At 38.7% G+C, this 27,148-nt stretch overlaps 1 protein-coding gene across 3 annotated transcripts in view; it reads left to right on the forward strand.

Annotated features, from left to right (window-relative positions):
- The window catches only part of doc2b (double C2-like domains, beta), a 256,275-nt gene that overhangs the window by 59,874 nt on the left and 169,253 nt on the right, over positions 1-27,148 (forward strand). For all 3 annotated transcript variants that reach the window (XM_079608666.1, XM_079608667.1, XM_079608668.1), the window contains exons 7-8: positions 10,373-10,465; positions 10,760-10,927. In XM_079608666.1, coding sequence (XP_079464792.1) covers positions 10,373-10,465; positions 10,760-10,927 — 261 coding nt within the window. The remainder of the gene's footprint in view (positions 1-10,372; positions 10,466-10,759; positions 10,928-27,148) is intronic.

Consider the following 27,148-nt stretch of genomic DNA (forward strand, 5'->3'; position numbering starts at 1 on the left):
CAACCCTAAAAAGGACCGAATGCACAAGCATTCTTGTTTTTTTCTCGTCATATTCTCGATTTTGCCCATGCAACTGTTCATTACCTTTTTAAGTCAGTCTTAAAGGTAAAAAAAAAGCTGCTTTGAAGCAATCTGTCATATAAAGCACTATACACATAAAGGTTACTTGATTTGACAAATAATTTTCCAATAACTACCCTGGCAATAGAAGCACCTTACAGTGCATCTTATCTGCCATAAACCATAAGCACAGCTTAAGCACAATTTTATCTTCATCAACATTGATACCTCTCAGGACTCTGCCTGCCAGAATCATTTATATATACTCATGAATTAATTCTGGTGGGTTAATCAGGCTAAATGTATGTAAATTTGTCAAATACAACTCGTTGGAATTTCATGAAAATCCAGCTACTGGCAGCCATAACAGATTTGGGATGATAATGTGCCCGTCGGATGGGTAATGAGCTCTTATTCAGAATTACTGATCACGAGGGAGTCTGTGACAGCGGTGAATCCCATTTTGTCTGAGAAGACACAAAGACACAAATGATGTATTGATGGACTCAGAGAGTTTCCCATAAGTGTGTTTCTAATGACGTGTATGTTTGTGACACAGAATTAAAAAAAAGAGTAGGGTTGGGAGAGTTGGGAGGCATCACATGTTAGTGAAAAGCTGCAAATAAGCAATAGATGGCTCAAGTAAGATATGGAGTAGATTATTTTTCTGCTTTTTAGAAATAAAAGACCTTAAAAGGAATCATTATTACAAACATTCTTCAGATGATACTAGAAATTGCCCAGAATATTTTCGCATGCTGGGTATTATTGGGTAAGGCCTTTGGGGAGGTAAGGAATTACTATCTTTTAGATTTTTAACAAATTCTTCTCATCATAGCAAAATGATTATTGCTTGTAAACATATATTTGGTCCATTGTCTTGTGGTGAAATGTTAAAGGCTGTAAATACTTAAGTTACACACTATAGTAGCACAATGTTTTTCATTTAAGCACATCTTGATCCTAGAATTTAATTTAATCATACCAAATCGGAGAAGTAAATAATTCCCCTAAATCAGTGCACAAGAAGCCTCTTGTTTCTGCTTCCTCATTTATCAGTACTGTGACAGTCACAGTATGTGTATCTGTAGTGCCTTTTTATATCCTGTTTGGAGGTGCACACCATGTGTTAAAACAATAGACTATACCCTCTCAGAAAAATGGCACAACAGCCGTCCAAAAAGGTACCGGTACTAGCTCTACCATTCAAAAGTTTAGGGTCAGTACGTTTTTTTTTTTAATAGAAGAAATAGAAGTGTCTAATATCAATATGCACCTTCACACTTTTTGCCAAGTACTGAGCATGTAGAGTATAGTGCTCTACAGTATCCTGAAACCTTACTGAGGGCATGTGGGGGTGAGTGTGTTTAACCTTACAGGGGGGAAAAACATTCAAACCTTAAGAGTTTTCTCATTTATTGTATGATTCAAGGTTCAGATTATTCAGCTGTTATTGATGCATTGTTTGGCTTTAAGAACATTTATACACTGTCAGTTCAGAAGGTCATCATGACGGTTTGTACCTTGGGCTCAAGTAGGTTAACCTCGGAACTGGTCATTGTTTCTGTGAGCAGCTTGTACCAAGGTGAGCGTTTGCATGTAGTAAATACACCCCGTCACTGTGGAACAAAAGCTTCTGGTGTATATTCTAGCTTATTGATAGAGCTGACAACAGACATTATGTGACCAGTGTTGATGATGTTTAGCAAAACACCATGCGCACAACTGTGTAGTGTATAATTGTATTATTTAAAAAGGTTATTTTGTCATTCAACATCAGAGACTGATAGCCTCTGCTATGTAACTAAAGCAGTTGAGTGTGTGAAGTGTCCAACGTTTTTTTCGGAAGTGCATCATCCAGGTATTTAAAGTGTACTCTTTTTATGTGTAGTTTTTGTGTGAATATGCTACTAGCACTATTTATATTACAAAACGCCATGGATTAGTGCATAAGTACACAGTGTGGGACACACCTAAAGTCTCCAAAGGGAAGTGTGATTGCATTGTTGGCTTAAAAACAGGCATTTCATTTACAGCACTATGCAATCATTTCTGTTGTCTCCGCCAAAGGTCACTGGTTGTTTCTCTGCAAGCTTTGCAGTGTCGTGAGGACACTTGTATGATTTACTTGCACGGCGCATATGATCCAATGTAGGATCTGTTCATGTAACTAATATGCCAGAAACCAATTTGTTGTCATGTGACAAGATACCATAAAACAGATATTTATATTAAAGAGAGGACTCTTATAGATCATGTGTGTCAAGATTAGTAGATCTCTTTAGAATAAGATCTTTTTATGACACAGTGAGGATAATTCAATGTTTAATGGTATAATCCAGAGAAAACACGTTTTGGAAATTGGCCTTTTATAACACACAATTTCAATCTCGCAATTTCTCCGAAATGTTTTATTCTGTGGCAGAAACAAGCTTCCATATATCCGTAATCAAATGGTTTCTGTAAACCCTATTTTATTGTTACAGAAAGACAGAGGTTTCATAAGTTCAATAAGTTAATATTAATTGTATCTGCTCCACACATCTGCTTCATGACTGAAGCCCTGTGGATGCCCGTCTCTTGTTTGACTGAAAATAAACAATCACTTCATATTTGCAGAGACCTTTAACTGTAAGTCTAGTGACATTTCAGTTGGCTGCTGAAGTACTGTCAGCTGAAGTACTCTGGCCCCTAGCAGAGGTTAGTTTTTCTTCATTCTGTTGTCTGGCCTCAGCTGTCATTACTAGTAATGTGACTGAACGTTTCTGAATATCAGGACGCAACTGTAAATAACAGGCTGAGGGAAATTACAATCGTCTGTAGGTGTCTTAGTTACACATGGTGTCTAGGTAGAGATAATAATCCTATGCTTTATTTAATTTTTGTTGGTTCAGATGAAATATCCAAGAAGTCAGAACTCAATTTTGACATTTTCACAGATTTCAGTTTGCAAAATAGTTCGGTAGTGTTTTTTTTTTTTTTTTTTGCTATTATCTGAATAATGACCATGACACTCTAGTGGGTGTTATGTAATGTTAGCAACTATGTTATGGTTAGTCTCAGCCTCAGACGTCATGACGACAGACTGTTGGCTGAACTTCTGATGCATAAGGCACGCAAAATTGCAAACACTTTGTGAGTTTCGAAGTCATCATCTGATTGGTTGATTTCTATACGATTTCCGGGAGATGTGCGTCCCGTTCTTTAACGGTCCACCTGGAAGCAAAGCCACCATGACGCCAAACCCCCTCATGGAAGAAGAAAGCTGTCATGTTTACATCTGAGACAATGAGTGCTTATTAGGATCAACTAAATACTGGATTTTCAAAAGTTAATGAAGTTTGTCAAATTCGCGACATTGACTATAGAATACGTCCAAGAGTTTTACATAGTAATTTATTCAAGGGACATCTACATTACATTTTCAGCATGATGGTGAACAAAATGAACTGTGATTGGTTGCTTTACATGTCAGTCAGACTGGCTCTGGGCGGTCCTTGGCCAATGAAAGCTGCTATGGAGACCAGACATTGGACGGCCAGTCTAAAGGTCTTGTTACGCAAGAATATATTATGGTATAATATACTTGATTCATCAGAAGGGTTTAGCCCCTCAGGGTGTGATCCACTAAACCACTTACTGTTATTCACATCTTGTGTAGCCAGACCTTTCATTCATGACCTCAAGGTTTAGTCCATATTGCAGTTTATTCTGGAGGCAGGATGACAGATTGGCGGACATGTAAAGTGATATCCTCATAAGCACTTGCTGTGTCAACCCGATATCTTATAAACAACTTGTTTTCAGACAGACTGATTAAAAACACCATATACAGTTGGAGGGCTTTGACTCTGAACTTTGTTATTAGAATATAATTAGAATATTTTTTTTTTAATTATGATATTCGAACGAATATTAGGCAGCCTTTAATATTCAAACCTGTTATGGGCATTATTTTTTGTAAATGTGTTTGCTTGTAAACGTTGTTTTCAATTCAGATTCTGAGTATTTTCCACGAAGCTGTGAATCGCGAGCTCATTAGCAAGGCTATTATTAGTCATCTGGGTTCCTGTCAGTAGGTGACATTAAAGGGTTAGTTCACCCAAAAATGAAAATAATGTCATTAATGACTCACCCTCATGTCTTTCTAAGCCCGTAAGACTCATCTTCGGAACACAGTTTAAGATATTTTAGATTTAGTCCGAGAGCTTTCTGTCCCTCCATTGAAGCTGTATATACAGTATACTGTCCATGTCCAGAAAGGAAATAAAAACATCATCAAAGTAGTCCATGTGACATCAGTGGGTTAGTTAGAAGTTTTTGAAGCATCGAAAATACTTTTTGGTTCAAAAATAACACAAAATAAGACTTTATTCAGCATTGTATTCTCTCCCGGGTCTGTTGTCAATCCTTCACAGTTACGCTGATGGCGTAAGACGCTGATGACGTGTTATCTGGTGCGCCCGAGCTTCATTTATAGACTGAGGGAGACGCACGCTGTAAAAGTGTCTCATCCGCGACATGCACATTTACGCACCATTAAAAAAAATGATATCCACGCAAACAATGTAGAATAGCTTGAATATAGCGTGCGTCTCCCTCAGACTGTAAACGAAGCTCGGGCGCACCAGATAACACGTCATCAGCGTCTTACGTCAGCAGCGTCACTGCGGAGTCCTGAACGAAGATTGACAACAGACCCGGGAGAGAATACAATGCTGAATAAAGTCTTATTTTGTGTTATTTTTGGACCAAAAAGTATTTTCAATGCTTTAAAAACTTCTAACTAACCCACTGATGTCACATGGACTACTTTGATGATGTTTTTATTACCTTTCTGGACATGGACAGTATACCGTATATACATTTTCAATGGAGGGACAGAAAGCTCTCGGACTAAATCTAAAATATCTTAAACTGTGTTCCGAAGATGAACGGAGGTCTTACGGGCTTAGAACAACATGAGGGTGAGTCATTAATGACATTATTTTCATTTTTGGGTGAACTAACCCTTTAACGCCTGTTTTGTATACCAAAACAATGGCCGCAATTTATTTATTTTTGATAAGAACTGTGGATAAAACCTGAACTTTACTTATTGATAACTTATTGATAACCCTACTTTACTTTACTTTACTTCATGAAATCAGCCGATTTTGAAATTATGATATTTGGGGTAAAAAGTGCCCTTGCTGTTGGGGCTAAAGGCACAATAATTGACATGATGATTTTTTTTCTCTTGGTGACATGACATAGTTAGATTCAGATGATTCATATAATTTATTAAGTACAGTAGGTGTCCATCTAAGAGATATTCTCCATATTTATAATACAACTATTATATTTAAAAATGAGATATTAATGATGTCATATAATAAAATACTATTATTTTCACTACCGTAAAGCCATATTACATTTTGTGATTGAGTTGAAAATGTGTTAACTTTTATGGTATGCAAAACATATTACTTTACCTAAAGTATTTGTATCAATACTGGCTTTCTTTTGCTCTGTCCCACACTTGAGGTAAAAGGCCTCCGTCTCCATCTCATACGATTTTTAAGCAAAACCACTTTAATGATTTATTTTCCCACAAAATTTGTTAATCCATCAATGTTCATTGAAACCATATACAGTATATATTTTCTGCAATCATACATGGTAAAAAACACATTTTCCCTAAGGTGTGCTTTAAGCCCCACCCCCGTTGTGCCCTGTTTTTATTATTGGAAAGTGTTACCGGTAATACTAATCTTATTGGAATAACTTATTGGAAGTGTTTTTTTAACAAACAGCTAAGCTAATCTTGCTGTTGAAAAACATTGAATTGTTACAAGTTAGTTGTGTAGATACTTAAATGAAATTTAATTCAATTTAATTTAATTTTAACTTTTATTGTACAATAAACCATTTTCTTATTGGATTCGACACTTCATGTCCGGTGCAAAATCTGTGTCCTTAATCAAAACCAGTTGAGAACCAGTTATTTAAAGTATGTTATTCATTGTTTTTATAATCGCTGGTCCAATGTGGGTGCAGCGTAATAATATACAGGTATAAATTCCCTTTTAATTGATTATTAAATTAAGTTTAATTAAGTTTTAAAAATGATAGTTTCCATGACAGAGTTCAAGATAACTCTTTTCATTATTACTCTGCCAGTTTGCTAAGTCTGAAATTATTATTAAACAGCGAGCACAAACTAGGCAAAAGTGAACACTATTATAGTGTTAGGAATATATGGAATATATGGAATAGTGAATCGGGCTATAGGGAGCGAATTTGAAACTGCTATAGTTTTTAGTACAAGAATGAAACTTGGGAAATGGTTTAAGACTTTCAAAATAAAAGTAATTGTTTTCTTCAGATTTTTTTTTTGAAAAATTTGACCGGCAACCATTTGACATTGTTCCGGGTCAGTTTTGACTTGAGCATCAACTGAAGCTTTACACATGATGTCATGCACACTTTTTTAATCTCTTTTTTTTAGATTTGTCTTAGAAATACTTTTGTAAAATGAATTTAGCCCATGACTCGCACACACTTGTTTTTGTTGGTAAACATGAAAATTCATGCACAAACATGCATTTTGATGGTTTAAACGTTAGATCGGGGCAAACAAACCCGTGCGTGTAACAATTATTCAGCATGACGACAGAATTTGCTGCTTCATAGCCATATTCATCATACCAGATTGGAGAGGTGGTGGGTGGTATCAGACGGGTGGTGTAGAGAATGAGAGAGAGAGAGTCTGTGACTGGAGATGTCTCTCTCTCTCTCTCTCTCTCTCTCTCTCTCACACACACACCACAACACTGCACCTCCATCCTCCTTTCTGTGATTGAAACCATGGCAGATGGGGTGCAGCAAATTGGAAGGCAGAACGGTGCTGATCCGAAGCTTGCCTTTTCTCTCTCCGATAAAAATATTAATTTTCAGCTTGGGCTCAAGCCGCTGATCGGGGGCAAGCATGTTCTGCTGGGATGATGAAGGCTTTGGCAAGACAGTCTCAAGGTCCATGTCCACTTGAAGCCACTCAGAAGTTCCTCCGGGTATCCTAACCTGCCTCTGCTCAGAAAATGAAAGGAGAAACAGTGGAATGAAGAAGTGAATGATGTTACTGTAGAGGCACACTCATTTTTTGTCTCTCTGTACCCATGCCTCTGTTCTACTTTTTATTTTCCAATTTACCTTCTCACGCTGCCGTGAGCCGTTTTACGAATTGTCTCAGAATGATACGTTTTACTGATTGTTTTCTAAACTGGTCGGTCGGTCACTGGAGAAAAATGCTTTGTCCTGATTCAATAATCGTTTAGTATATTTAGTATACTGTGCTCTCTGCTCTTACTCGTGCATGCTAATATGCAAGTGCACACTGTGTATCACTTCACTATATAAAAAGAATAAATTAAATTAAGAGCATGTAACGTTGTCACTTTTGACCAAATTACCAAAAATACCTATAAATGACATAACTAGTAAGTCGTGTGTTTTGATAGGAACGATTTGCATGTTTATTCTATTAATCAGAATAAGTGTCCATATGTTTCATTAAGATATCATGTTAGCATTGTTTATTTATCATGGTAACAGGAAATCCTGTAACCGTAACCCAAAATACCTCTATTTTCACTGTTATTTTCTATATTTTTGATGACTGGTGGCTCATATCAACGTACTAACTTTATTGTATTAACAAAACTAATTTGGGACTGCTATTTAATTATGGGGTTATTATTGTTGCAATATTCCAAATAAATAGATTAATATTCACAAATAAATGTAAAGAGATTCACAAAAATGTATCGAATGCACAAATGAATAGATTAAGATCCACAAATAAATGTAAAGAGTTTCACAAAAAATTATAAAATTCACAAATAAATAAATGAGATTTGCAAATAAATAAAATATTTACAAATGTTTTCTTATTTTACAAACACAACTCTGCCTGGCATTTATTTGTGAATCGGTTCCTGTGCATTTGTAAATCGCTGCACACATTTGTGAATCGGTTCCTGTGCATTTGTAAATCGCTGCACACATTTGTGAATCGGTTCCTGTGCATTTGTGAATCCCCTCACGCATTTGTGGATTTTGAAACACTTCTAGCGCAGACGTGCAGAGAAATCCACAAATAGGTGGACTCCACCCACCGCCTACTCAAGCCAATCAGATAACGGCCACATCGAGCTGGCCAATCGTAGCATGTTATCGCTTCAACCAATCACGTTAGGCTTTACGCTCGGGGCGGGAAGTGGGAACTGACTGATTCTTGCATCAATGAAAGGAGCACTGGAGCGCAGTAGTAGCGCTGAACTGTGTGTGTGGCAAAAACACTCTGTTTTCAAAAGATTGTTGGAGTTTAAGGCCTCTTTATATTTCCATCAGGATACACTCAGGGAATTATGATAATCAGAGATCCCGAGCATCATGAACAGTCTCTACACCGGCAAGAGGCGCGTCACAGCGCGTCAAAAGCAAATAGGCACTGTCTGTTCACTGCTGCCGCTGCAGTTTAAATCATGTAAAACTAGCATGTTTGAAATGTTAACACACATTCCCTATGTGACGTCTGCTTAGCTTTATATGCATAATCGTGCTCTTAACGGCTCTGATCGTAGCCTGCTTATTGACCAGTGCTGGTTAAATCATATCGTGATAGTGTACTGGACGCGGCATTCATTGATAGTAAACGGATGTCCGCACTTCTGATGTAGCGGCTACTTCACGCAATTAGGACAAATGTTTTTGTATTTATACATTTGGGCTTATATTTGGTATTCTACATTACATTTATTTATATCCTATTGCTATTTGTCACTGCGATTGTGCTTTAAAAGGCAAAATCGTATACTGTCATGCATCGTGTCTACCCTGTGCGAGGCAATCTACACTGGGCAAAGCGAATGTGCAAAAACATTTGTCCTAATTGCGTGAAGTAGCCGCTACATCAGAAGTGCGGACATCCGTTTACTATCAATGAATGCCCCGCGTCCAGTACACTATCACGATATGATTTAACCAGCACTGGTCAATAAGCAGGCTACGATCAGAGCCGTTAAGAGCACGATTATGCATATAAAGCTAAGCAGACGTCACATAGGGAATGTGTGTTAACATTTCAAACATGCTAGTTTTACATGATTTAAACTGCAGCGGCAGCAGTGAACAGACAGTGCCTATTTGCTTTTGACGCGCTGTGACGCGCCTCTTGCCGGTGTAGAGACTGTTCATGATGCTCGGGATCTCGGATTATCATAATTCCCTGAGTGTATCCTGATGGAAATATAAAGAGGCCTTAAACTCCAACAATCTTTTGAAAACAGAGTGTTTTTGCCACACACACAGTTCAGCGCTACTACTGCGCTCCAGTGCTCCTTTCATTGATGCAAGAATCAGTCAGTTCCCACTTCCCGCCCCGAGCGTAAAGCCTAACGTGATTGGTTGAAGCGATAACGTGCTACGATTGGCCAGCTCGATGTGGCCGTTATCTGATTGGCTTGAGTAGGCGGTGGGTGGAGTCCACCTATTTGTGGATTTCTCTGCACGTCTGCGCTAGAAGTGTTTCAAAATCCACAAATGCGTGAGGGGATTCACAAATGCACAGGAACCGATTCACAAATGTGTGCAGCGATTTACAAATGCACAGGAACCGATTCACAAATGTGTGCAGCGATTTACAAATGCACAGGAACCGATTCACAAATGTGTGCAGCGATTTACAAATGCACAGGAACCGATTCACAAATAAATGCCAGGCAGAGTTGTGTTTGAAAATAAGAAAACATTTGTAAATGTTTTATTTATTTGCAAATCTCATTTTATTTATTTGTGAATTTTATAATTTTTTGTGAAACTCTTTACATTTATTTGTGGATCTTAATCTATTCATTTGTGCATTCGATACATTTTTGTGAATCTCTTTACATTTATTTGTGAATATTAATCTATTTATTTGGAATATTGCAACAATAATAACCCCCTATTTAATAGCCTTACCTTACCTGTGATATTGGATAGTGGAGTCTTTCAGTCTATGTTTAAAGAGATAGTTTACCCCAAACATTTTAATTTGTCTTCTGCTGAACACAAACGAAGATTGAAAAATATGGGTTGAACACGGTTGATGTGTGTTTATGACAATTTAAATTTTTTGGTTGAACTATCCCTTTAATGTTCATGCAGACTTCTGTATATCCTTGTGTATATGCAACACTATGCTTTTTATCTTTCATCACCCACTTTTGTTGTTTTTCTCTTGTATTAACTTTCTCACATTTTGTCTTTCTGTCTCTTTCTCTCTCTAAAGTTTACGTAAGTGAAAGCGATGGCAGTGATGCCGAGCTCAGTGAATGCAGCAGTGACAGGAAGACCTTCGAGACCGATCAAAGAAGAGATTCCGGTAATACAAACCTCCTAGACATTTTGCAGAGTTTTGTTTTCCAGCTTGATGCACAATATATATATTTTTTAGTTTTTTGTTTGTTTTGTTAGAGGTTGAACAAAAGCTTGCCTTTATAACTCCTTTGTGTAATTAGTGTGCTACTAATGTCCCAAAAATGGGCTTTAAAAAGATGACTCTTCATATACATTTCCCTAAAATACTCCCCTCTTCAGCTTAAATTTTGAATTTAGAATTTTCTTTTGATTTTAAATTTAGAAGAATGTTTTTAATTGTGAAAGTTGTTTCACTCAGAATCGAGTGGAGGCCAAGTGCAAACACCCCTGCTGTCCAGTAACACCAGTCAAACTCTAACCAGCTTTCACATGGGAAGCCCTTCCAGCTTGGTAGGCGATCGAAGCAGCTGCAGTTTCAACCCGGGTCTGGAGGAAGACGTTGTGGACCATAGTCGACCCTTACTAAGTGAGTGGCCCCACACACACAAACACATTTACTTGGCTATCTAAATGGGGACATTCCATAGACTTCTACTGTTTTATATACAACTAGTAATAAATACTATATCCAAGCCCTAAAGCCGAGTGTACCAGGTTGCGATTTTTGCTTTTATGAGTTTGCAGGCTTTTTTTTTTCTGGGAATTTAGCTTGTTTTTGCTTGTATGGTCGCAGCTTGCATTTGGTAAGATAAGCCTAGCTGAGCACATTACGAGCACCTCCTGATAATTGTAAACATGTTTTAAAACATTTTGGGGAGTCGGGACGATTTTGAACATTATTATAGCCCGGTGGCTGCAACCATACAGCGTGCGAATACACTGACACACACAAATACACTCTCTAGTTGGTTTTGTTGAAAGGAATGTGGTCTAATTGATTTTGAATATTGATTTACTCATAGTCCACATAAACTGAGTGTGATGTTTTAACCAGTGTTCTGGTTTAAGATGGCAGCTTAATGGTTTTCTAAGATGTTAAGGAATCCTCTGTCGCTCTTATTTGCCCATAGAATGACCCTTGTGTTTTTTAGGTTTGATCTGTGTCCCGTGTGTTTGTCTGAAGTCTCATTTTGTCAGAGAACAAACAGCTTTTTCATGTGTCTGTCATCATTAGCTGCTTTCATTGTCCACCTTTGTATCTCTGTTCTCTGCCTAAAGGAAACTAAATTCCCACTTTTACTGGTTAAAAAAAGAACAAAAACAAATAGCCCTCATTATTGTAATGATATTGTGCGACTTGCTCGAGCACTCTCCAATTTGTCCCACTCACTTTCAGAGATAAGAACTCTCCCCTACGTTGCCTCTTCACAGGCTTCTGCAAGCATAGCATGAGGCAGTCTTTCTTCCTGCCCTCTGTGTTAAAGATAAAACTTTCAAATGTCATTGCACAACATAAAGGGAACCAAATTAAAGCCTTTTACTGTCATAGTTACGGGCCAAGCACTGAAGTTGCGTGTCCCTGCTGTTTTTTTTGCCATTTTTTTTTTTATCATTCTTCTGGCTGGGAGTCTATGGCAGTCCTCAGAACTGTTTGAAGGAAAGTTGTCAAATCTGGCACACTGATTGTGGTGGGCCTGTATAATTCCCTTACCAATTTTGGGGTCTCTCAGTCAGAGCCTTTAGCAAAAGTAGAAGTTTACAATGGTTTCTTTTGCTTCAAGCTTTCTCTCTTCCTCTTGACTCTGATCCAGGTGTTTTAAATTCTCCTCCTTGTGGAGCCTTCATAACATGATTTTCACATGTTGTTCAGACTAACACCGTGTCCTAACCTGACGCGACAGTTTCTTTTCCTTGTCAATCAGAATTTTTGTCCTAACCAGCTGCGTTGGTGATGCAATACGAATCTGTTTTAGTAACATTTTCAATTTGTCTGCGACGTCGTGGCTGGAACAACATACAAGGTACGATAATGATAATCAGGTACTGTTTGTGTGCTTTATTGAAGGTTAATGTGAGTTTGAATATCATTGTGACCATCGTGATACTGAAAGCAACAATGAATAATTCACCGCAGATCTTGAAAGTAAGTTAAAGGATAGAGGAGCGTGAATTCAGTGTGAAGCGTATTCTACAAGCGGCAACCTCTCTCTCTCTCTCTCTCTCTCTCTCTCTCTCTCTCTCTTTCTCTCTCTCGCTCTCTCGCTCGCTCGCGGCCACTTGAGTGACAGGTGAATTGCCAGGTAGATTCTAAGATAAATCTTTAGAATCTACTGTTAACTTCCTTGTGGCAAAGTTTTACTTTCACAAACAAAGATTTCTTAAGAAAATTCCTACTTTTAATGATTTCTTATGTGAAGTAAAATATTTAATCAAATCACTAAGAATAATTGATTAAATATCTGTTTGCTGTTTCTTTTTTCTTTTTTTTTTCTTTTTTTGTTCTTTCCATTTGTGATTAAGCTAGAATAATTTTACTTTAAGTCACACTTTTTTTCATAGTTTGGCTGGTCCTGCGACTTATATATCAAAATTAATTCATACTGACTGAGATAAACCTAGAGAAAACATTACTGTCTACAGCCGCGAGAGGGCGCTCTACTGTGCGGAGTTGTTCAGAAGCGACACCGATTGGATTGGATTCAGTGATGTGGAACGAGATCGCAGGAGCTTGGTGAACTTGCTTACCGGTAACTTGTTTGTTGGACTCGCTGGCTTATGTTAATTTAGCCTATTCAGCCTCCCAGGTATATGTCCTTTCCAGATTAAATGTCTGTTCTTGGGCTTGGATTTTGTGAAATAAATTTCTAAATAAATGCGATTTATAGTCCAGTGCAACTTATATATGTTTTTTTCCTCTTCGTGACGCATTTTTTGACTTGTACTACGGAGTCACTTATAATCCGGAAAATATGATATTTCACTTTTTAGTGTTGAATAAAAAAAAAAACGTGCGCATACCGTCAGATGAAATCCTGCTGGTGTCAGTTATTTCTCCGACCATGCAATAAATGCACATCCTTGAATGAGCGAGGATTTCTAGCGCATTTACTTGAACTTCTTAGGTAATATGGGATGAAATTAGTATCTAAATGATTAACTCATGCAAGCACAATTATCAATGAACTTGATACATGTTGCAAATATGTTTTATCCATGTCTTTCAACTTGCGTGTGCAAAATTTAAAATTGAATGAATGTGTAACAATTTGTATTTTGTACAAATGCAGACATTTTTGTGAATACAAATGTTTTCTTTTGTATTAGTGTATCATAATTTGCGCATGCAAAAAAGAAGATGTGCATGTGTGGATCAGATGACAGATGAGTCGATCTCATTTGATTCATTTGGATTTTGAGACTTTCATTTCGTCGGTTTCGCCTGGCACGATCCACACACAGCTGTCTGAGAAAACCTGCTACCACTAGATGGCAGTATTTTGCTAAAACCGACAACGGCAGCGTAATCACGCGTTCTTCCCCATTTAAGATGCTTAATGGATTTGAGTGATATTAAAGTGATATTTAGTACACAATATAGGCCTACCTTATTAATAAAGCATAGCCTACTTTATAGAGGCAAACAGATTAAATCAGATTATGAACAACCCATATTGCTAACGTGCAATAGCGCGTTGCATGTTCAATAAGGTGTATCGGCTACTGAGTTATAATATCAGCGTCTTACTGCATTGATGTTAAGCTTTTTCGTAATAATCGGCTCTATGGGAGGAAAACTGTATAGCCTACAGACAAGAGCCTATATGAACGCGACGCGCAACGTTTCACGTTTATGGCATTTTCCTTCCTGAGCCTGTTAAAATGAAAAAGCTTAACATGAAATTCTGCACTTGCGTTTAACTTTGCATGTGTATGGGAGAGCAACCGGTCCGAGAGCGCAGTGAAGTAGGTTTTAGGTTTGATATTCGTTGCATTTTCTAAAGGGACCATCAGCAATTTCCACTCACAGTCAAAAAAATATAAACGTCCAATCATTCATTCAAATGAACGATACTTCCAGTGTTATAGTAAATGCCTGGTGGGCAGACTGACTTAAACTACTGTATGTCCAGCCAATATCTCGATTGAACAGTACATAGTTTTTTTATTTTTTTATTACTGTAAATAGTTTTTTCTATTCATGTTCCAAAGTTTTAGTACGTTCCTAGTGATCGTCATGTGAGATTTTGCATTATTCACCTGTAGTAAGTCACCATAAACCCTTTTGGTGAATTACAGTAATTTTTTATTTAAAAAAAATTGTTTACTGTAAATGCATTAAGGGTGGTATTGGGACCATTTCACCTGTAGTAAGCCAGTCTAGTCACTAGGAACAAACTACCACCATTTTGAACATGAAAAAACCCTTTTGGTGAATTACAGTAATTTTTTCCTCAGAATACAGGCTACATACATGAAGGGAAGTATTGTACAAATTTTACTTGTAAGTCAGTCTTACAGGAACCTTCTACGAGCTTTGGAATTTGAAAATGTGATTTTAAATATTAAAAGTAATTTTAATGAAAACAAATGATACGTTTTAACGCAGTTAGTGTAATTGGCAGACGTTCCCTTGTGCATCATGAGCTGTGGTAGCGCGTCAAAGCATTCTCATGTATGCAGCAATACACAGGGCCTAGGTGATTTTCAATGAATATTTCATGTCGATATACAATGGTTGCATATTGTTAAAACTCATCGTGCTATAGTAAGACTATATAACAGTGGCAAGGGTCAAGGGAAAACAAATGTCCTGCGAAAATTGTCTTTTAACATTTAAAAACAGACATTTTCAAATTCCAAAACTTGTATAACAATGTGTAGTCAGATAAAAAATAAGCCTATAATATGAACTCGACTGCGAAATTTCACGTTCTTTTTAACAGACTCAGGAAGGAAAATGCCATAAACGTGAAACGTTGTTCATATAGGCTCTTGTCTGTAGGCTATAAAGTTTTCCTCCCATAGAGCCGATTATTACGAAAAAGCTTAACATCAATGCAGTAAGACGCTGATATTATAACTCAGTAGCCGATACACCTTATTGAACATGCAACGCGCTATTGCACGTTAGCAATATGGGTTGTTCATAATCTGATTTAATCTGTTTGCCTCTATAAAGTAGGCTATGCTTTATTAATAAGGTAGGCCTATATTGTGTACTAAATATCACTTTAATATCACTCAAATCCATTAAGCATCTTAAATGGGGAAGAACGCGTGATTACGCTGCCGTTGTCGGTTTTAGCAGAATACTGCCATCTAGTGGTAGCAGGTTTTCTCAGACAGCTGTGTGTGGATCGTGCCAGGCGAAACCGGCGAAATGAAAGTCTCAAAATCCAAATGAATCAAACAGGATCGACTCAGAAACGAGTCAATGAATGCACGCATGTCACCTCATCCACAAATGCACATTATACTTGTTGCATGCACACATTCTGACCTACATTAATACAAAATTGAGGTTTTGTATTAACAACTGTCTCTATTTGTACAAAATGCTGCACATTCTTGTGATTCTGGATTTTGCACACACAAGTTGTATTGTATTAGTTTAAATGTAGCAACGCACATTTGTGAATTTGTCAAATAGAAGGGTAGTTGTGCACACATTAATTATTAGCACCAAGCCTATTCATGTGTAGTTGTTTGTGTGTGTGTTGTGAAATGCTTAAAAACAGCGAAAAGAAAGTCTCAAAATCCAAATGAATCAAATGAGATCGACTCAGAAAAGACGTCAATGAATGCATGCGTGTCATCTGATCCACACATGCACATCTTCTTTTTTGCATGCGCAAATTATGATGCACTAATACAAAAGAAAACATTTGTATTCACAAAAATGTCTGCATTTGTACAAATTGTTACACATTCATTCAATTTTAAATTTTGCACACGCAAGTTGAAAGACATGGATAAAACATATTTGCAACATGTATCAAGTTCATTGATAATTGTGCTTGCATGAGTTAATCATTTAGATACTAATTTCATCCCATAGGTAATATCTATAGTTTAACCTATTTGAGAGGTGGCCAAAATCAGAATTTAAAATGGACTGAATAAAGCTCTCTATGCACTTGACGTGCGATGCCGCGCTGACTGACATGCATGTGCATGAATCACTGTCACGCACACGCTCGGAGCAATATTGTAAGTTACTGCATAATACATTTTTAACTCGCAGAATAATACAGCATCATGATACACATAGTCTCACTTTTAACTTTGTCTTTTAACTATTTTGAAGGGCAAAAACATGAACTTTAACTATAGACTTTACATCATCAAGTCAGCTGTCACTTTAGCGTGAGGCCCCGTGCGGTCGCACACTTGGCACAGCCCTTGCGACGGTATTGCCAGTAGCATATAGCATTAGCTCCTTAGCCTGCGCTAACTTGATCACGTCGAGATAGGCGGGCGTGGTTTCAGCAACCAGGCACCTCAGCTCCACCCACATCCCGCCTCTTTGCCCATTTTCGGTTATCCGGGAGTGTCGTGCTGCCAAGATGGCGACGACCGGCTCCAAAACTTTTGGCTTCAAAAATGCTCTTCAGAAACCTACGGGTGACGTCACAGATACATCTTTACCATCTGGTATTCTATGACAAAGATTAGTCATTCACTCAGTATGTTTTTTTTAAATAATGTTAAAGAAGTGTAATATTTCATTTTTTATACCAATTCCATTTTGTTGCGAGTGCAGTGCACTTGCAAAAAGACTCTGCCCACACGCTCTTCTGATTGGCTGTGATTTTTGATTGATTTTGTTGCGTCTCGTAGTTGCGTCTGGTGTGGACAGACAAATAGCTTGACGCTTGAATCTACATCCCGTCTGGTTGTAACAGTGTAAGTCTCACAAAAGTTATTTTTTTTTAATTATTCACTTATCATTTACAATTAATGTGTCAGTGTTTTTGTCCATACAATGGACTTCACTGGTCACCAGAAATGTTTGGTTACCAACATTATTAAAAATATCTTCTTTTGTGTTATCTTCACTGCAAAAATAGTTTTTCGAAGTTGTAAATAAAACAGATTATTGGTGTACGTTTTACAAAAAAAAAAAAAAAATCAGTTAATTCAGTTTTCTACATCAAAATGTTATATTTAATCCAATATGTCATGAGGGTCAGGTCTGTGTCTTTTGTTTGAACCTTCTTATTTTAGTTGTTTTATACCTTCAAAACTTTTTTCAACATTGCTAATAATAAGAAATGTTCTTGAGTGACATCCGCATATTAGAAGTATTTCTGAAGGACCATGTGTCACTGAAGAGAGAAGATTGGAGTAATGATGCTGAAAATTTTGCTTTGCCATCACAGGAATAAATGACATTTTCAAAATATATTGAATTGAAAAAATATATTTTCAGTTGTAATGATATTTCATACTATTACTGCTTTACTGTATTGTTGATATAAAAAAGCCATTCTTAGTGAGCCTAAGAGACTTTCAAAAACTATTCTCTTGATTGGTGACACATTAACTCCCATAATAAATGTGTTTCCAACATTGTTAATGCTTTCTTCAAACAGCTCCCAGTATTTTAAGATCTAACATCTTTTATCACAATGCATGATAAATCTGAAATGTCAAATGATTTACTTGGGCTCATAATTGGATGGCCAATTCCTCTGTTCTCCTCTGACATGTAAAAGCTCTCTGTAAACAAGCACCAGCAACACACTGTAATAGAGGCAGTGAGATGACAGAAATGACCCGTGCCCCCTCCTCTCTCCATTGTCTCCAGCTCTCCGCTAATGTGCCGTGTGTCCAGTCTATTTCCCTCCTGGCTGATTTGTTTTGTTTCGCTTACCTTCAGAAAAAGTGTGTGTTTAAAACGGTGGGAAATTCAAGAAAGAGAGACATGTTATTAAGAGGTTTACTGAAAATATAGTTTCAGTCTTTCGGTTTTCTGTGTAGCGAGTAGGCAAATTACATCTCTCTCAGAATAGCTGCGATGTAATTATCTGCTGATGTGATTGTCACAACACACACATTTTTATAGGCTCTATGGCAAGACGGTCCGCTGAACAATAAATATAAATATTAGTTCTCAACATTTCAGCATCTCAGATATTGTGTTTTAAATGCCAGTGAAATACACCATTCATACACACCATTTTTAAGTGGGTGTATGATGATACCACACGTTATTTTGAATATTAATTTTGCCACTGCATTCTTCTGGTTTCCACACCAGCATATTTTAGTATAAAATATGGATTGAACAGGAAAAGGTCACAACTGAAATGACACCACATAATTTCCACCTCATCAAGCTATAATAATAGGAATGTAATATTTTTCAGGTTCAAAGATACTCCTCCATAATTGTCGATATATAAATGGTGAAAAGGGAGCACATATGACCCTGAATCTAAATTACCAAATGTACAACTTTGTTGCCCCATATAGGATCTTACAGTGTCGCATTGTGAGAGTATCATATTATTATTCTGCATGTGGTGATTAATGTTTCTGTGAAACCCAAGCTTTGCCATTTTAAAGGATAGATTGTAATATTCCATGGTTTCTAATAATCTAAGCTTTAAAAAAAAAAAATTCCATTTCATTGTTTTTTCCAAGGAACCTTGTTTCTGCCACAGAATAAAAAAATGAATAGATAATTTTGGATATAAACTTGCTTTTTTTTAGGAGGGGGGGGAGGGTCCAAATTGTGAGATGTCGCAATAACTTTTTTATTAGTATTATTATTTGGTGGAGTAAACAAGCTTCTATGTTTTTCTTCATTTTTTTTGTTTGTGAAGTGTTTAGTATTTACATTTGACATTTAGCAAAATGTTACTATTAAATTATTATAATTTAAGAATCATCCAGGGTAATAGCATAGAGAGAAAAGTGATAAATTCATACACATACACAGTTTGGTCAAAAACAAGATTGACACCACTTTCTATAAGTGAATTGACACCCTTAAATTAAATTATATTAAACTGAGACTTGACTGACTTCAGCTGAATCTTGTATAACATGTTAAAAAAAAAGTTGAAATTGGTTAACTTATTTTGATGAGTTAAAGTAATATAAAACATGTTGCCATGACTTTTTGATCTGCTCCTGTATGATGGCTATTCAGGAGTAAATAAGGTTGTCAGTCTCAAATGTGAATGTATAGCCATTCAAAGCAGCACATAACTGTGGCATTGAGTTCTTAACTGATTGAGTTGATCTTAGTTTTGAAACATTCTCAATAACTCTTCATCTGCTCTGACACCCAAAGCCATTCTTCACCGCCTACTCATCATGTCACTTCATTTAATCTACCTTGACATTTCTGCATTTGATTCTTTTCATTTTCCTTCCCGCTTAGCTGCTTGCATTCATCTAGGTTCATCATCCTTGGCTCAATTGAGAGTCATCACTCTCAATTATTTCTATGTAGTTGCACAAAAGACCAAACTATGCTTATTGGCAGTGGCTCTAAAAAATGATGAATGATCAGTGGAATTCATGGTGAAAGGAAAACATTCATTTCTGCATGGCTAATCATTGCACTCAGAGTTTTATGAAAATTATACTTTTTTGTTCCATGTTGTCAAACCTTGATTGATTTTTCTCTTCAGTTTCTAACTCACTTGACTCCCATGCATTATTTTTCTGGCTGGTGGCTGTTTGAGCCCAGCTTGCCAGTAAGAAGTGAATTTCTGCCTCCCAGTGTTCACACATTAGTTGGAGCTTATGGATGCAATGGTGGACCTTTAATGGACTCAGTGAATATTTAGCTAGACACAGATGGGCATAGTTGACTCATTCTGAAGTTTAAAGGTAGGGTAGGCAATTTTGGAGAGGCTAGCAATAGCTAAGCTAGCTTTGAAAGCATTAGATCCCACCCTTCCTTCAGAGCGATAATTAATTCATGGCGTGTACGCAGCATAAGCTCATTGTTTTGGTTCAGGAGGAACTGTAAAAGACGGCTGCTGTTTGTTTGCGTCACTCAGTGTCTAACTCTGCATATCCTCATGGAACGCGCTGAAGATGTGTGATGTCTACGAGCAGGGTGTGCGGAGGTATGGAACAGGCGGGTAGGACATCCAATCATTGCATTTGGATCGAATGGAATGATTGGAAGAACAATGTTTGGTCCTTAAAATTCCACAGAATATATATCTACTCATTAAAATATTTAGACCACTTCTATTATTGATTGCTATCAAGATGTGAAGAGCGTTTCAACCAGTATAACAAAAAGTGTCTATGTAAAACATTGCCCACCCTACCTTAACTGCTCTCAGTAATAATTGAGATAAACCTAAATGCAATAATTGTTTTTGCACTCCTTGTTTTTGTGGCAGAAATATGTTTCTGATTAAATTAAGTTATATTGTTGAATAGTGCATTTCAAAAAATGTTGTCCCTCTAACTTTAATGTTAGTTCACTACTTTTGGTAACAGTAACTAGAGGTGCGCAACATGTTTGGGTACTACCTGTGTATCAGTTATCTGTGGATATTAAGAGGTTTTTTTATTCGTTGTTAATGGCCGATATTGGAGGTTTTATTGTGCATCCAAATTTTCCCTGTTTTTTAGAGTACCTTTTACATGATGTAATGCTCACTTAGAGTTAATATTTAAAAACAACAATAATTGAATAACCTTGTTAAATGTAAGCTTTAGAAAATCTCAGTGAATTTGCATTTTGCTACTATAGAAGTTTGCCGTATTTTAAATTTACCTAGATAAAATATTATAGTATTTAATATCAGGTATCAGCTTAGTATCAGCCAAAACTTTAATACTTTTTTCTTTGAGTTTCACTTTGCCATTCCTTTTTTTCCCCCTTTGCAATACTTATTTTAACCTGTGTTTTAATTCACAATATCCCAATCCTCTTCACATTTTATTGTTTTTTAGTATGCAACATTGCTTTGACGTAGTAGACTAGACGGATTTCAGAAAAATGGCCTTCTATAAGAAGTGAGGAGCATTTATGGGTACAAGTCGGGAACCGGCCTACCTTACATATTTCAAGGGTGCTGAGTCCAAAAAAACTGGTACCCAAGCGAAATTTTGAGTTTTTTACCTTCTAATTTGCATATCAAAATGGCCGCCAAATTGCCTATCTTGCTCAGTCGTTGGACCATTTTCCCCTAGTTTTTTTGTAAGTAGGCAATCAAGATGAGGAATTTAAGTTTCTAGATCGATAGTCAAGGGTCAGAGCAAAGATATAATGGAGGCTCACTGCCTTTTTTATGTATATATATATGCAAAATACCAACTTTTAAGGTGAAATTAAGCATTATTTGTGTCATTTTTTAAGGCCGACATAAATATTCAATCAATATCACTCTTAAATGTTCCCAGTGTAAATATGATATGTGATGTATTCCATATTACATAATAACTAAGAAAAACACCATTGCAAGTTGTCTGAGATTTAATTTTTTTATGCAAATTAAGCATTTGTTCTCTAAATTCTAAGACGGGAAAAACCCAGGTGAATAGTCTCTCTGTCACTCACATGCACGCGTGCGCAGGCCGCATACACACACCCCTCCCCCTCCGTGCACGCCGCGTCTCCATGAGAATGAGTGATCAACGTTGAAAGCAAGTTCGCAAAAGGTTGGTATCTCGTGAACACCTTTACACAATCACGCATTAAAAAGAGGTATATCGACCCGAGAATCGATTAACTTTTAGAAAGTTAACTAGTCGCAAGTTTGAGGTAAGATGCACTTGGGCTGTCGATGTCAAAACACTAGCCTATAGCCTAAGCTGTGATTCAAATATTAAATAATGTTATGTTATAACACATTACTGTTGTGTAAATACACTGTTGATGTACAACAGTGTATTTACAACAGTAAACAGTACAACAGGGGAAAACCTCTGTTCCACAAGATATTGAAGCCAAAAATTATCATTAATTTTGAATTAATGTAAAACGCGTTGCGGCAGCATGCAGACATAGGTAAGACGGCTCGCGTGCCTATTGGCTGTCCTGCGGCAACTGCAGCAGCCTATCGAGAGAGGCCCATCGTGACGTCAGATTCAAAGGGGGGGCTTCGCGGCCACTACGTCACGTCCCGCCGAAACGGGCGTGGCCTAGGCCTATAAATACAGCTCGATGGGCTGATATAATCTGGTTTTTCATCGCCGAAGCGAACCAGAGCGTGTTGCAGGCACGGCAAAGATACGCAGTACTCGTTCCCTCTTCTAGAGAGAACTGAGGTTACGTTAGTAACCGAGTACGTTCTCTTACGAGAGGTTCTCTCATACTGCGTAATATCTTATGCTACGGGGAACACAGTGTAAAACGCTGTGCGTGCTGGGATCCAACACCAAAGTCCCAAGGGCAGGTGCCTGGGGCTCATATAGTGCATAATCACCAGGGACTCAGAGAGTCTGAGAAGAGAGGCTGGAAGCATCATTCCCCAATAAGTAGCATCCTAAGGGAGCTAATCACATCAACAGTGTTCCACACAGTCAGGGTGAAAATGTTCGGTCTTAACTGGGTAACAGTATGGGTCTTACTCAATGCCCATGGAGTTATTTTATCGATCAGCGAGCGGTGCTCAAGCAGTTTCAGTATTCTGAGCCGAAGCAACGGGGCAGACAGTACTGATTTTTAGACCGAAAGTAGTTTAGCCTGCAAGGCGGGAACCTCTAGGTTATAAAACCTTATAAATGTATACGGGGAGGCCCAGCCTGCCGCCATACAGATATCCTGCAAGGTAATCCCGCTAGACCACGCCCACGACGAGGCCATGCCTCTAGTGGAGTGCGCTCTGACACCCAAAGGACACTGCAAGCCTTTAGAAGTGTAGGCCAGTGCTATGGCTTCAACTATCCACCTGGATAGGCTCTGTTTCGATGCGGCTAGTCCCTTAGAACGTCCGCTGAACGAAACGAAGAGCTGCTCAGTCTGTCTGAAAACAGACGAGCGAGACACATAAGCTCTTAATGCCCTGACTGGGCAAAGGAAGCTTGCGTCCTTTTCCTCGTTGTAAACCGGCAGGGCAGACAGGGAAATATCCTGAGCCCTGAACGGTGTGTTGAGGGATTTAGGCACGTAACCGTGTCTTGGTTTAAGTGTTTCAAATGTTTCATGTCCGATAAATGGATTGGCTCTAACGGGGCACCTTTCATGGCTTCCAAAACCATAGAAAGGTCCCACATGGGGACTGAAGGGGGTCTGGGAGGGTTCAGCCTCTTGGCTTCCTTAAGGAAGCGGATGACCAGATCGTTCCTCCCTAGTGACTGGCCAGTCGCTGGTTTAGTAAACGCTGCTATGGCCGCCACATAAACCTTGAGTGTGGATGGAGTTCTGCCCTTATCCAGTAGCTCTTGAAGGAAGGAGAGAACTTCCGTAACCCCACAGTCTGGGGGTGAAAAGCCTCGAGCTCTGCACCAGCCAGAAAACACAGACCATTTTGAGGAATAGAGTCGTCTAGTAGATGGAGCTCTAGCCTGCGTGATCGTGTTTAACACTCCCTCCGGGAGGTTAGCGGGTACCCGTTGATGGCCCACACATGTAGGGACCAAAGCTCTGGGTGAGGATGCCAGATCGAGCCCTTGGCCTGAGAGAGGAGGTCTTTCCTCATCGGTATTGGCCATGGGGCAGTGCTTGTCAGCTGCATCAAAACTGGGAACCAAGCCTGGTTTTTCCAGAGCGGAGCCACAAGTAGCACTGAAAATCCGTTTTCCCTGATTCGTTCCAATACCTGAGGCAGGAGCGAGATGGGGGGAAAAGCATAGAGTGGGCAGCGGGGCCAGACGTGGGCCAGCGCATCCCTGCTCTTGGAGAAAAACTTCGGACAGTGAGCGGGACGCAAACAGGTCTACCTGCGCTCTGCCGAATGTCTCCCACAGCAGTAGGCCCGTATGCGGGTGCAGAGACCATCCTCCTGCTGGAACATTGTTTCTGGACAGTCTGTCTGGTCCCAAATTCAGGTGACCAGGCACATGTCCTGCTCTCAATGAGCGCAGATTGTGCTGAGCCCAGACCAGGAGGCGTTCCGTCAGCCTGTAAAGGTTTCGGGACCTGACGCCACCCTGGCGATTTATATTGGCCACCACTGACATGTTGTCCGAGCGGACCAAGACGTGGTAGTCCTTTATCTGAGGACAAAAGCACCTCAGCGTGTTGCGACTGCCATCATTTCCTAGACAGTTAATGTGTAGAAGCTTCTCCCGTTCTGACCACTGGCCAAAGAACGGTCTGCCCTCGAGCACCACTCCCCATCCCGAGGTGGAGGCGTCCGTGGACACCACCTTCACACTCAAGGAAGTCCCCAGGTTTACACCTGACTGATACCAGTCGATTGTTCTCCAAGGTTTCAGAGCTGAGACGCATTTCTGATTGACCGTGAGGCGAAACAGACCAGAGGCCCATGCCCAAGGTGGTACTCGCGCTTTTAGCCATAACTGCAGCGGGCGCATGCGAAGCAGACCCAACTGGAGTACTGATGATGCTGAACGTGACGCTATTTGTATTTGGAAATACACGTCCTTCAGATCTATTCACATAAACCAGTCCTCTTGGCAAATCTGTGCGAGGATTTTCCTGGTTATGAGCATTCTGAACTAGCGTTTCACAAGCACTTTGTTCAGCTGTCTTAGATCTAGAATGGGTCTGAGAACCCTGTCTTTTTTCGGTACCAGAAAATATCTGCTGTATAGACCCCCTTCGCTCTGAGCTTGAGATAAAGGCTCTATGGCCCCTTTGCTCAATAGTTTCGCCATTTCGGCTCGAAGCAGATGAGCTACTTCGTTTTTTACCGTAGTTTCGACCCGCGGCGTGTAATGGCGGGGACGTCGAGCGAACTGCAGCGAGTAGCCTCTTTTTATAATGTTCAGCACCCATTATGATACCTCGGGAAGCTTTGCCCACGCATTTGCGTGAATAGCTTGGGGTAGACACTGTTGAGTGTCTACATACACTGTTGAGTACAAATACACCAAAAGTACATCGTGGAAAGTCTGGAAAATGCACCATCAATTGCTCAGCAACCTCGGAATTGGTGATCTCACGGAGGAGACTCAAAGATCTTCAGAGGCTTTTGTCTGCAGAATATATGATGTGCATAAAACAGACTGTTGATGCAGCAAGGCATATACTTTTCTCCAGGACAGGTAAACCAGAAGCAATGCCGGCAACAAGCGATGCGATCTCTGTGATTTGGCGGGATCGTATATAATTTTTTCAATGTTTTTGTTTCATGCACGCCTTTTTTTCCATCTTTCGCGAAGAATGGAGGCTGCGTTGAAGTGATTTGATAGTGTTTTGGGTGCCGGGTCATATCGCTATACAACTACTATTCAATTTGCAGAAAGAGAAAGCTGAAAATTATCAGAAGAGCAAAAACAAAAAGAATGATTAGATGGAGATGAATGACATGTATAGCAGCATGCGGTAAGGAACATTCTTCTGTTTATGATATATCATACAGCTAGACCTATAATAACGGCAAGACATTTCCTAGTAAAGCCTATTGACGTCATATCAGGGAGATAAGTCAGTAAATTTGAGTAAAATCACAGGCTTCGGTTATCCCGTGTGAATGCGCCACACGCAATTCAGATGTGTGGGGGTCATTTCTAAATCACACGTGGTCCTCAGATAGTACTAATCCCATGCGAATAGGGCTTAAGAGTGATATTGATTGAATATTTATGTCGGCCTTAAAAAATGACACAAATAATGCTTAATTTCAACTTAAAAGTTGGTATTTTGCATATATATATATACATAAAAAATGAATTATATCCATTATATCTTTGCTCTGACCCTTGACTATCGATCTAAAAACTTAAATTCCTCATCTTGATTGCCTACTTACAAAAAAACTAGGGGAAAATGGTCCAACGACTGAGCAAGATAGGCAATTTGGCGGCCATTTTGATATGCAAATTAGAAGGTCAAAAACTCAAAATTTCGCTTGGGTACCAGTTTTTTTGGATTCAGCACCCTTGAAATATGTAAAGTAGGCCGGTTCCCGACTTGTACCCATAAATGCTCCTCACTTTCACTTTTTGGGTACATCCCATCTAGACTATAGGGGATAAAACAGATGTGTTGGGCACCCAGTTAAGGATAAGTCTGCTATTGTTCTCTTGCAGCAATTCTCCACTTGATCCAGAGCCATCTATATGCTCTTGCTGGATCCTGTGTAGTGCTGTGGATGGCTCTTCTCCTCTTCTCTCCCGTGATACCGAATTCCATCAAAGCTCTACAAAGGGATTGTCCATGAATCTTCTACATACCACTGCCAAACACCTCCCTCTCCAGCCTTGTCTGTGCTAGTCACTAACTAGGTCATCCACTTGTAGGGCTTCTCAGTGCGCTATCAGCATGGCTGAGATTCGGCCTTTGGCCATGCTGATATTTAGACCAACAACACAGACTGTGAGGATATTACTTTTATATCCATGTGCAATAAACAAGAGGTTAAGTTTGAATAACTTATGTTTAAGACAAAAATTGGCCAGTTATCTTGTATGTTTCTTCTCCGGCAATGAAAATGGTTCCAAAAGAAGCCAAAGCATCAAACTGTCATCGGTTCTGGAACAGAGAATGTGAGCTGGAACTAACTATTGGTAATGTTTTCTCTTCCCTATTTCTGATACCAACACAAGGTCTGAGGTGATCTTGGCAAATTTTGGCATGTGATTTTAAAGGTAGTATTTTTTTTATTTACTTGTTTTTTTGTCGTCTGCATTTTAAATCCACATTGATGTGACGTTGGATCAGGAAGTGATGTTTTCATCCAGTATAGTGCTAGTC

The sequence above is a fragment of the Phoxinus phoxinus genome (genome assembly GCF_949152265.1).
Source record: "Phoxinus phoxinus genome assembly, chromosome: 3".
NCBI classification, from domain to species: domain Eukaryota; kingdom Metazoa; phylum Chordata; class Actinopteri; order Cypriniformes; family Leuciscidae; genus Phoxinus; species Phoxinus phoxinus.